Below are 12477 nucleotides of genomic sequence, written 5' to 3'. Positions count from 1 at the left end.
CTGTTAAAAATCAGAGAGAGAGAGAGAGAGAGAAGTGTCAAAGCAAGCAAAGGCGAGAGAGAGAGAGAGAGAGAGAGAGAGAGAGAGGATGGGAGAGGCAAGCAGTAATAGCACCGATGACGATTTGCTTCTCAAGAACTTCTTCGCCGAAGTCAGCGAAGTCGAGAGAGATAACGAAGTTAACAGGTTCTCTCTCTCTCTCTCTCTCTCTCTCTCTGCGATTCTCTACATTTTTTTGCACCAATTCTTATTTTCTTTTTTCTTTTTTTATTTTCTGATATTTCGGCTTAGGTATTGGATTTGATTGACACTAAATTAGCGTTTCATTTTTGTTTTGTGCATTCAGCTAGATTTTCATTTTATTCCATTGGCTTTTACATAACTGAACCCCTAATTTAAATGATTCTTTTTGTTCAATTGCAGCGTAATTGTGTTCTGAATAGATTTGATTTATTCTAAATACTTTTTCAAATTGAGACGTGTTTGTATTTCGCAGAAACTCCAAAATTAAATGATTTAACCATAGATTCTTCAAAATTAATTGGCTACATATATATAGGTTTTAATTTGGCAGAAGCTCACAATTAAGTTTTTATTTTTTGTAAAAGTAATTTAAGATTCTTTATAGGTTTTTCGGGTTATGCTAGATTGGGACTTGATGAAAATGAATTATGAGTTGTGATGAAACGGTTCGCTTTTTGGGTTTTGTCAGTAGAATTGGCAGGCTTATGTATAACTAATTGGTATTGCATCAATTGATATGTGTATATTACATGTATTAGTATAATGTCCTAAATCGACATTTGTATTTGTTTTAAATCAATTACAAGGGAGTTCCCTCGAGTACACTAGAGAGGAGCTCTTATGCGAAGACAAATGAAACAAAAAGGGGTCCCACTTTTGCGCATATGGGAGAGGTGATTGGTAGGCAGCCTTACTCCCAATTTTTTTTTTTGGAGAGGCTGATTCTAGAAGACGAATGACAAAAATAATATATATGTATATAATGAGAAACAACATAGAAGTATAGGGTCAATGGGTCCGTAAAGGAAAAAATATTAGAAGTGGAAGAATAAATTCATTATAGAGCGCAAAGGGGTATGAACCTATGTACACGTGATACACCAAAAACTGTTGTCTAAAATTACAAAGATCTAGGATGTCTAATAATTTAGAAAGGAAAGCTATCTTGGGGATGTTAACCACTCATAGAAGGATCTAAGAAATGTGGAATTCACTTCTAAATCTGATCTTTTGTGACCTTCAAAACACTGAGCATTCCTTTCCTTTCATGTGTGCCACAGAAGGCAATGAAGTATCGCATTCCAAATGCCTATGCTACGGTGTCTATGAAAGAGCCCTTGCCAACTAGCTACTAAACTAGTCACACCACTAGGCATTACCCACTGAATTTTGAAAAGGATGAAAACCAACAACCAAGGTGTGCTAGCAAACTCACAATGAATGAGCTTGATTTAGTTGGCATTTTCTTGGAGCAATTATATGTTAATCTTACCTCAGGGATAGAGGAGTATGGAATATGGACTGAGTTAGAGGCTTCTTAAGAATGGTAAGCTTGAGGATTGGTCATTTTACAAGGTGCTTAGTGGTTGGATTTCCAGGGAAGAATATTTGGATCGTAAAGGTACCAGGAAAATTAGTATTGTTTGTATGGATGGATGCTTTGAGTCTGGGCAAAATATTGAAAATTTGAAAAGTTAGAGAAAAAAGGGAAAAATAATTGTGAATAGATGTTGAATATGTAAGAATTGCAGTGAGACAGGAGATAATCTATTTTTTACATTGCATTATGGCTTGTGAATTGTGGTTATTAGTCTTCACTTTATTTGGAGTGCATTGGGTGATGCCACAGCCACAAGATGTGATGGATTTGTTTGCAATTTTTAAAGGGGGATTGATCATAATGAAAAGGTTAGATTTAAAGGGTAGAGGGGTCATTCCATTTTTCATTGTGGTGGAAGAGGTATAATTTTCCTTCACAAAACTAAATGGGAATTCATAGAAAAGCTGTTTTTAGTTTTTACATGTTCTCTATATGAGGGCTACATGCTTTTGGAGGTCTGTGTGTTAATTCCTTCTTGGATTTCATTGTTCTTTAAATTTTTTATTGTAACTAGAAGAGAGGATGTCCTCTATTCGTCCTTTGTATTTATCCTTTTTGTTTGAATATCTGTTGCCTATATCTTTTTTAAAAAATATTCACGACATTTGCTTGTTTGGGAAACATTAGAAGTCATATAGGAAACAATGCAATTAAATTGTTCCGGTTTAACTAGGTTTAAATTGGCCTTCAAAGCTTGTTTGTTGCACTTTTAAAAGGGCCTTTGAGGTTGCTGCCACTGTTTTTTGCTTAAATCTTCACGTTTGGTTTCTTGGTATTATTATTATTATTATTATTTTTTTTTTTTTTGTGAGAGTTTGAAACTCTTCCACTCTTAAAGGTTGGGGCTGAGGTGAGTGCCTATATTAGCTCATGGGGTGGCTAACTAGCAGCCAGTAAGGCAGTGTCAAACACTTGATTAGAGACTTCTCCCTCAATTCTTTTCTTTTCTTTTGAAACTTCTTTTATTCTACTAAAATTTCTATGCTTCTTTCCAGAATTTGTTTTTCCTGTATTCTATTTTTCTTCTTGCTCAAAGTATCTCTCATCAGTAGTAATGCTTATATTGGTTGTTTTTATATGAACTTATATGCTTCATTGTTAATTACTTTTCAGTCGGTATATCATATCATAATATCTGCTTAATAATCTCTGATCCTCTTTGGAAAATTTCATGAATTCTTAGGATCCTCACCTGCTTCAAGTTAAATCCATTTGAGCATCTAAACCTACCATTTGGTGCATCTCCAGAAGACATTAAAAGGCAGTATCGTAAGGTAACTCCTTCAGTTGAATGAACCATCATGTTCAAGGTTGCTTATCTTAGTAAAAGTACTTATATAATTTCACATTTGTAGTTGTCTTTGCTGGTCCACCCTGATAAATGCAAGCATCCACAAGCAAAAGAGGCATTTGGAGGTATGGAGGTCTATGTTTTATATGGTTGAATTTTTTAACTACTTGTCTTTATAAAGGTGGTTGTTTTGCATGTGAGGAATCTTGTGCATAACATTTGTGCATGTTCATTAATTTAAACTTGAGAGATAACTTGTTAGTATGTTAAATACATTGATGACAGACTTCAAATCTTTTGATTATTTGCGGTTTCTGTTGTTGTGGTAAAGACACAAACTAATAGGAATAAAGGGGTTTTGACTTTTGACTTGGTGGTTTTGTTGAAGGATTGTTACGCATCTATGGTTTGCCAAACTACGTGCCATATTTTACCAACTCTGACTACTAGTTGAGAGTCATAAGGCACATGTTAAGATTTTCTGAAGCCATGTCTTTTTTGATAAGTATTTTCTGAAGCCATGTCAAACTTGCAAGTTGATCTTGATAAATTCAAACTATGGAGTTTGTTTTGAACATTATATATAGTTGGCCTCAGGTGTACACTATAGATAGAGTGACACCTGGTGGCCCTTGAATTTGCAAACCTGTTTTTGAGTCAGTTTGAGTTTTTGAGATTTGTGGATGGGATTCACAGTTTAGAAGCTAGCTAAATGTTATTGGTTGGTAAACTCTAATCAGCATCTTATGATTATTTCTCCAACTTCATATTCCTTTTTGGATGCCATCATTGGTTGGTGATCTTTTTATTCTATGTTTTTTTTCCCTTTATAATGCTTTTTTGATTTCCTTCATGTTAATAGAAGAAGTGTACAAAAGAACACGGAAAAATGGGTGTCTTGGTGATATACCCAATGGTTCCCCTGAAAATAAAAAACACAATGAATCTATGAAATCTTACAAACTTGAAGGTCTTCTACCATCCAAAAACATTCAGAAGAACAAACTGTGATTTCATCCTCTCTATGGTTAGCTCCCCCTTAAATGTTCTCCTATTTCTCCCCTACATACTTGCCACATCATTAGTTGGTGTGCAATGCTTTGCCAGTTAATTGGATATGAAGATTTAAGGGAGAAAAAAGTTATGGAGTAATATGTGAGATGTGAATGTGCTAAATTGGCAATGTTTGGTGTGATGAAAATATGCATTTGTGTTTTACAACCGCAAGAATATTGGATATTTTGGGAAGATTTTTGGTGTGATGACATCCCTTTTTAGAGTATGTGTGCAACCCATTACAATGTAGGACTGGCAAAGGATAAGGTTACCCTTGTTCATCGAGGATGCAGTGTTGCATTTCCTGTACAAATATCAGTAAAGAGTTCTTGGAACATCTTAATAGCTTTAGAATGGCTCCAGCTAGTGATTTGAAGATGGGCCCTTGATGGTGTTGTTTTTCTATTTTGAAAGTATATTTCCCCTTGCTGGTTCAAATCATTTGATTACTTTCCTTGGTGTGGAAATTGAAGGCTTGTGTGATGAGGAATGTGATAGTAGCAGTAAATTGTGTAGTTAGTCCAATGGCGTTATTGTCATTCTGTTTTCTGACTATGACCATTTTTTATTGGTAAGGTTTGAACCAATAACCTATGGAACTCCTAATTTTATCACAGGAACGAAGGCCCATGGTCTACTATGGCCATTGTTAAAATTGTGACTAGTTGCAAGATACTTGAAATGGTTTTGTCATGAGTGTAGGTGATTTCATTGGGTGAGTGGGTGCATGGACATCTAAATCTTATCCCCATTGGTACTATTTCTTTTAATAATCTTACTAGATTCTGAATTTGGCTGGAGGATCTTCCCTCCTGCACCTAGGGTCTAGGCAGGTCATAAATTTTTTTAGAGTTTGGAGTATAGCATAGCAAAGTCCTAAGAAAAGTTGCCTTCTTTTTTGGACATCTACTTTGGCAAAGAGATATTAGCTGTAGGTAAGCTCATTAAAAGGAACATGATCTTGGTGAATCAGTGCTGTACATGAGTCTAGTGGGAACTCAGTAAACCATTTACTGATCCATTGCTCTGCTGCTAGAGAAATATGTTTTCTCATCTCCTTCTTATTCTGGGTAGTTGCTGTGGTGTTGTTTTGTTGGAAAACATTGCATGGGAGGTACAACAATATCTTGGTTTGAACTCTACTCCCTCTTTACCTTATGTGGAATATTTGGAGGGTGAGGAATAATCTGACTTTTAATGCGTTGAGATCTCTGTGCTTGATTTTGAATCTTTGTTTCTTAAATCATTCTATGAATGGATGACTGATCAAAAAATTATTCTATGAATGGATGAGTTGAGTTATGCTTTGCAAGTTTCAGTGGAAATTTTCCTCAAACTCAGTATACGTAAGTTTATTAAGTTGTTTCCTTTTTAATTATATTCTTATTTCTTATCAAAAACTGTGTGCGCATGATTGACATCACATGGAATTTACTTGCTAAAAAAAAAAAAAAAAAACAGAACATTACATGGAATGTTCTATGTTTCTATGTTTTTTTCACCTATCAAAAAAATATTCTTTGTTTTGACGGTGTGATGCATGGTTGCATTCTCAAGTTGTGCGGGCAATATGGTGAAGGAATATGAATGCTAATTTGATAATTACATTGGAGGTGCATAGAACGTTGCCTGCATCTGTTGATTCAAATGCATAATTGAATTACTTTCTAACATTGGGTTGTTGACTCGTGAGCAGCATTGGCAAAAGCCCAACAACTCTTACTTGATCAACAGGAAAGAGATTATGTTCTTAGCCAGGTGAATGCAGCAAAAGGTTGGTACTTGAAATTTTTTAAATTAACTTTGTAGCTGGATCTTACCTCTCTTAGCTCTCTATTTGCTAGTTTATAAGTTATAACAGGGCCAATCTATTCATGCCATATGAGCTAGGATTGTCCATGCAGTGTCCTGTATGCATAATTATTTGGTTTACATATTGCAGAGATTGAGGATTGATATTAATATAAAAGAGAGCTTATTCATTAATTTAACGTGAATTGCAGATGAGCTTAGAATGAAGAGGAAAAAGCATTTGAGGAAAGATACAGCTTCTAAAATAAAGTCATTGGTTGAAGAGGTATGTAGTGTTCTCCTTATATTATGTTCTTTACACACACACACACACACACTTAGTTTTAAATTTTACTTTTTGATGTCTATATTTGGACCCTATAAAATTGTGTGTTATCAATCAAATGGTTGCTAATCCCTGTAATCTGTAAGGTGAAACAAAAGTTTTGGTTGGCATGTATCTCCTAAGGAGATTGATCATGGCTTTCCTAATCTCCTGTAATCTGTAATCTGTACTCTATTTGCATATCTGATTGGAGGGATTTGTGCAGTGAGCATATTCAGAATGATTTACTAATATTAATCATACTTTGTATGCTCTGTTTTTTTTTTTTTTTTTATCTGCTAGAATAGTATTTATTGTTGTTTACTCTTCATGTCTTTCCCTTTAACCCCTTATATTTATTTCTTATTAGTATTGGTTGTTGTGGGGTTCTGTTATATTTTTATTTATACATGTGTGTGGGGGTTTTTTTTTTTTTTTTTTTTGCCGGGGGGTGGGGGGGGGGGGGGGGGGGGAGAGAGGAGGGGGTTCTGAACTTCTGACATTTAGGCAGTTATATTTTCTTAATTGTCCTTTCCAACTGAAGGCTTCTGAAACAACCTATTAATTTTACCTCTTTGGTATGTAAAGGGAAAATATGAGCAAATGTATGAACAGTCAGAGGAGTTCCAGCAGGAGCTGAAATTGAAGGTTCGAGAAATATTAACAGAACAGGAATGGCGGAGGAGAAAAATGCAGATGAGGGTATGCTGGAATCTCTGTATTTTCCTTGTTTCCATGTGCTGTTCTCGTTTTACACTTCTATTCTAAGGATCTTTTTGCCTTTGTTGTCTTGTAGATATCAGAAGAGCAAGGAAGGTTAAAGAAGGATGAAGAAGAAGCAAAAGAAATGTGGAAGAGAAAGCGGGAGCATGAGGAGCAGTGGGAAGGAACAAGAGAACAGAGGGTTTGTTTCCATCTTTCACAAATAAAATCCATCTTTCATAAATAAAAAATAATAGTAAAATTATATTACTATTATAAAAAATGCTTGATGAAGCTATGTTTGAACTGTTGGATTTGCAATTAAATTTTCTTTAATTGCATCCAAGTTACATTGTTTCATTGTTATTCAGTTTCTTTGTGACTGTTCATTTTCATTTCCTCGACATGTGCATTGCTTCACTCAGTCCCTTGCCTCAGCTTTGCCCTTTGTGCCTAGGCTCCAATAGTTTTTAGTGTTTCAGTGCATTTTCAGCCTTCCATAACACTGCTTCTGATTCAAGATTCACTCGTTAGCTGCTGCAAGGTTTGATTGCCCTCATGATTAAGGTTTTGAAAAGCATTTTGGATTATAGGATCTGAAGGAGAATAAAGTGGATGCCATCTCATATTGTCCAGGGATGTGTGGACTTTTAGCTGAGACAAGAAAATTTCCTTGTATAAAAATTAAGAACTAAAGCAAAAGGAATCAAATTGGCATATACACTAAGATTGTCACATCTATCACAAACTTACTTACCCCTAAAGAAAACTAATTTAAATAAATAAATAAATCCTAAAGCTATCAAATCGGCGTATACATTAAGAATGTCACAATTATCACAAGCTTACTTACCCCAAAAGGAAATTAATTTAAATAAATAAATAAATCTTAAAGATCATTCCTAAATCCTTTGTGAGAAGGAAGAATCAGATAGTTTGAACTTTATATTAATGGTGCTATACAAGTTCTTAGTTTTGTATTCTTAGATCTTTAATATTTTCCAATATCATTTTCTTCATAATAAAAGTTTTAATCTCCTTTGGTAGGAGAACTTAAATTGGTTCTTTCAAAATGCTTACATTTGATATTTTAATTTTCTTTTTGGCATCTCTGCTATTGGGACTTGTATTCATCTCCTGTTTATTTCAATGATCAGGTTTCAAGCTGGAGAGATTTTATGAAGAGTGGAAAGAAGGTGAGATGATATAATCATTAATTGTCTTTTATATATATATATATATATATATATATAAGCAAATGAGAATGGCTGAAGATATCCTCTTTTATGTACATTTGCAGGCTAAGAAGGGTGAAATTCGACCTCCAAAGCTCAAGACCGAAGACCCCAATAAATCTTACGTTCAAAGGCCTGTAAAGCGGGGTTAAATGGCACGAAGGCTCTGCATGCAGGCTGACATTTGTATCAAACTGCCAGTTCACTGTGAACGGGTTTATTATTGTGTTAATAGCAGACGTGATTGGAACAATGTCACTGTACCTCATTAAGTAATCCAAAATCATTGTAAGTGATTTTAGTTTATGATTAGATAAGGATTGTTGTAGTAGAATTTGTGATTCTTTGGCTAGTGAATTTTAGGAAGTTACTACTAAAATTTTGAAGGATTGGCTTAGGGAGCATTAGGAGGTTAAATGAATTGTTAAGATAAAGGGTTGACCTGCCTCAGATTTTGTTCTTTGTTTGCCTTGGGTGTACGTAAGTTTTTATTACAGAGTTCCGAGGCAAACTTAAAATGAGAGATGAAAAAGAGAACCCATCACCATGTCAATCATATAGGATATCTTGAAGTTGTCGCAAGGGTTATAGAACAAATATTTCTCTGAAGGTACTTTGTATGGGACAGTTCTTTCTTGATATATAATCTATGTAGCAATTATAGAGATATATAAGCTGAAAATTGCATCTCAAAAATGTACTTTTGAAATTATTTTTAAAACTATAGCAATTTTGAAAATGTGAGTGCAACTCATCATTTGACAGCTGAAATGGGGTGATGGAACATGAGTGGAGTAGTTTGCGGTTGTGAGGTTTCATTGTTAGACCAAGAGAGGAGAATGAAATTAGTAAATTGTAACTTTGTCGAAAGAGGGAAATGATTTCCTCCAACTTGAAATCATAGATCAGCTCACATTTGACAAAAATAAAAATCCTCAGTCGAACTCTAGATTTCAATCCCTTGCCAATCAGCCTTGCCATTTCAGGCTACAACGTTGAGTCTAACTTATTACTTTAATTCTTCTAGATTTTGATTTTTTACAACTCTTGAGTATCACTGATAAGGTTTGAGCCTCATCAATAATGCTTCCCCTTTTGGTTCCCATTTAACCAAGGGAAAAGGAAGAATGTTGAAATTGAGAGAGATGTTGAAGACAACAAGGGTAAGGTTCGCTAACAATATTATAAACCGGATTTTGTTTAAAAACTTGTTTTAATAAAATTTTTGTCTGATTCAAGGTAACTAATCTCTTGAACATGAAAGAGAAAAAGAGAGAGAATTGAGGGTTATAATTCTTCTTCATTTGTTATACACTTCCCCTGCTCAAGTACTTTGCGAATAATTTGAAATGCAACGTGATAATGAAATCAACTGAATAATGTATATCACTCCTTATTGAGAAGAACTCTTTTTGCTAAACTAAAGATTAAGATAACCAAATAACATATAGCTCTACCACAATTATCCATATTTAGCAACTACGCACGTCTTGAGTGCCCCCATTCTTCATGCAATTTATAGCTTGATCCACACGTGTCCAAACAAGCTTCTCCAGTCATAACTTTTCCTTTAAATGAATTTTGTGGTCAAGATTCTAGTAAGGAAATTGACTTTGCAATTCTTCACATTAAGGCTGTGTTTGGTTAGAAGTGAAATTGAAATGATAGAAAAGAAAGCAAAGAAAATAGGTTTTAAGGTTGTTTGGTAAAGAGAGAAAAGTGGAAGGATTTTTTGTGGGCCAATACATTTTCTCTCTTAACCCACCAAATATAAGTCTCTCCAAAATGGAGAGAAAACATGGTGGAAACCTTGGCTATTGGTTCAACTAATTCTTTTACAAAATTAACCCCCTTCTTTAACATTAGTTACATTATATGCCTTCATCAATCTTTTTCCTTTTTCTTTTTTAAGTAGGCATGGTTGGTTTTTTTTTTTTTTTTTTTTGCTTTTATTTTATTTTTAATTGGGCATGATTTTTTGTTTTAGTAAACTTGGTATGATTTTTTTTTTTTTTTGGACTTTTTTTTTTTAATTGAGCACAATTTTTTTAATAAGGGCATATGAGTCAATTTATACCAATTTCATTTTCCATCATCTCTTTTTTCTTTTCAACCAAATAAATGAATTTTCCATCCCTTCACTTTTCCATCCTCCCAACCAAACACATATGAGGAAAAACTAAATCTCTTTTATCTTCCCATTTTTCAATCCCTTGCCAATCAGCCTTGCCATTTCAAGAATCCCCTTACTACACATCTTTTTCACTAATTCCAAGTCCAACCCGCTGTAAATAAAAATATTAATAAACCTAATTGAATAGTAAGACCTAAAATAGAAACTACAATTGACCAATAAGAAATACAATTGACTTGCAAAATAAAATGACATTAAATTTAAATAATGATCTCTTTGTTTTAATCATTTTCACTGGGATAACACTTTCTTGGTATATTTTCAAAGACTACTATGCAATTAGCAAGACACTGTCGTTTCGGAAATTGCTCACCTGTGATAATGCATGCGGCATATCATATTTATCATGTGGCATATCATATTTATGTATTGGCATGCCTAGTTTGTTGACAGTTATATAGGTAAAAACTTTTGAGTTCCTTTTCCCATATAAGGTCCTGGAGTTGTGGAAACAAAAAGCCTAAACAAAGTGTCAAGCGGGTTAATACTAATATTGTTCAGCACAGCATATTATTCACCTGTTCTATCCAGCAATTTTCAAATGGGGCTCCTCACAAAAGTTACAAGTTTGTATAAAGTGACTAATTGGAAGACATTTCATATTATATTTTCCTTTCCTAGTATAGTTTCAAGGATAGGGATTTCATAAAAACTTTTTGGGTAAACTACATATTTAGTTTCTATCCTATATATTATATTTTAATTTAATTCATAACTTTTCAATTGTGTCAATTTAGTCCCTAATCTTTCAATACTGTGTCAATTTAGTCCTTACCGTTATTTTTTAGATGAAAATTGATGACGCGTTTAATGGCCAAAATAAAAAATTAGCTTTTGTTGATGTGACAATATACTAAAATTTTATTTTAGCCGTTTAACATGTTATCAATTTTCATCCAAGATATAACAAAAGTAACTAAATTGACACGAAACTAAAAGGTTTGGGACCAAATTGACACAATTCAAAGGTTATGGACAAAATTAAAATATATTGTAAAAGATAGGGATCAAATATAAAATTTACCCAAACTTTTTTCATTAACTTGAAATATGCCGAGGGTCCTGCTACATTTATGATGTCCAAGAAAATGATAAAATAGTCGGGCACTACAAGGAATACTAATTACTAAATACAGTCTTGGTTGTTTTATTTTATATAATCAACACTTGCAAAGAAAAAATTTGCTTCAGTCTTGTATTTTATTTTTTTTTCGTTTTCAAAAATGCAACAAAACCCGCACACTGATTTGAGAAGAGATGGTCCCGGCGGGGCTCGAACCCGCGACCTTCGGCTCATAAGACCAACGCTCTAACCAACTGAGCTACGGGACCGTGATGTTAGGTGTATCGTTCTTATTCCTTTAAGAAGCTAGGTTGTTATCTAATTTTGATAACGGTACCAGTTCTACGGCCCATGCATACAATGATTGATGAAAAATGATGCGTAAATTTATAATATTTTCAGAATTCAATTAATATCAAAGAATAAAATAAAAATCATGTTAAAGTTCTACTTAATGTAACTCTTTGTGACGTTACACCTCTTCATAATTTTTTATGAAATGAGTATTTTAATCAATTAACAATTGGATTACATTGCATTGTTTATACTTTTCATGTTTGTAAAATATCAAGATCATCGAAGAAAATAACTACCTCATCATATAATATTTAAATTTCAAGTATTTAATTTTAAAATTATATTCACAATATGATTTAATTAATTAAAAAGCAAATAACTCCAATTAACATGAAATTTGACATACATGGTAAAAGCAAATAGAAACATATAATCCAACAGTGGAATTATCAAAATATTAACCTAATGAAATGCTATGAAGTGGTGTTACACTATCGCTTCGTTTTTTTTTTTTTTTTTTAAGTAAAATATTTTACATATAAAACATTTTCAGTAAAATATTTTCAAGTGTTTTTTATGACAAGTAAAAGTTTTCAAGCAAACCACCAAAATTGGTGGCTCAATTACCAGAGCCACTAGTCCATAGGTCCAATGATCGAACCGTTGGAATTGGTAGCTAGAACAATGGCTCTAACAACCGGATTGCTGACAATCATTGCCAAAGTAGTCTCTTTAGTGACCACCAGCACTAATGACCAGAATAGCAATTCCAATTATTGAACATTCAGCATTGGTTGCCGGAATGATGTCTCTAGTGATCGAATTGCTGGCACCAATTGTCAGAGTGGTGGCTCCAGCCACCGAACCCAGCATCGATCGTTGGAACAGCAACTCTGATG

At 33.8% G+C, this 12477-nt stretch overlaps 1 protein-coding gene and 1 non-coding gene across 2 annotated transcripts; one reads left to right on the top strand and one right to left on the bottom strand.

The window, feature by feature from the left end:
* Positions 1-8474, top strand: LOC126724937 (J domain-containing protein spf31). The gene is made up of 9 exons (XM_050429364.1): positions 1-186; positions 2808-2898; positions 2980-3040; positions 5668-5745; positions 5975-6048; positions 6676-6789; positions 6884-6991; positions 7947-7985; positions 8090-8474. Exons 1-9 carry the CDS (start codon positions 89-91, stop codon positions 8174-8176), a joined length of 750 nt encoding a protein of 249 aa, XP_050285321.1. The 5' UTR covers positions 1-88; the 3' UTR covers positions 8177-8474.
* Positions 8475-11476: 3002 nt separating this feature from the next.
* On the bottom strand, positions 11477-11550 carry TRNAI-UAU (transfer RNA isoleucine (anticodon UAU)). The gene has a single exon. It is a non-coding gene; the product is annotated as a tRNA-Ile (tRNA).
* Between the last annotated feature and the right edge of the window lie 927 nt (positions 11551-12477).

This window comes from Quercus robur, chromosome 1 (genome assembly GCF_932294415.1).
Source record: "Quercus robur chromosome 1, dhQueRobu3.1, whole genome shotgun sequence".
Classification (NCBI taxonomy): domain Eukaryota; kingdom Viridiplantae; phylum Streptophyta; class Magnoliopsida; order Fagales; family Fagaceae; genus Quercus; species Quercus robur.
This window is presented reverse-complemented; position numbering and strand designations above follow the sequence as displayed.

What these genes read in the sequence shown, in the direction of transcription:
- LOC126724937 (XM_050429364.1), top strand. Translation starts at nt 89, where the DNA reads ATGGGAGAGGCAAGCAGTAATAGCACCGATGACGATTTGCTTCTCAAG. An exon ending in AGCAAAAGAGGCATTTGGAG is followed by an intron (nt 3,041 to 5,667) that starts GTATGGAGGTCT and finishes ACTCGTGAGCAG; the next exon opens with CATTGGCAAAAGCCCAACAA. An exon ending in GGAGAAAAATGCAGATGAGG is followed by an intron (nt 6,790 to 6,883) that starts GTATGCTGGAAT and finishes GTTGTCTTGTAG; the next exon opens with ATATCAGAAGAGCAAGGAAG.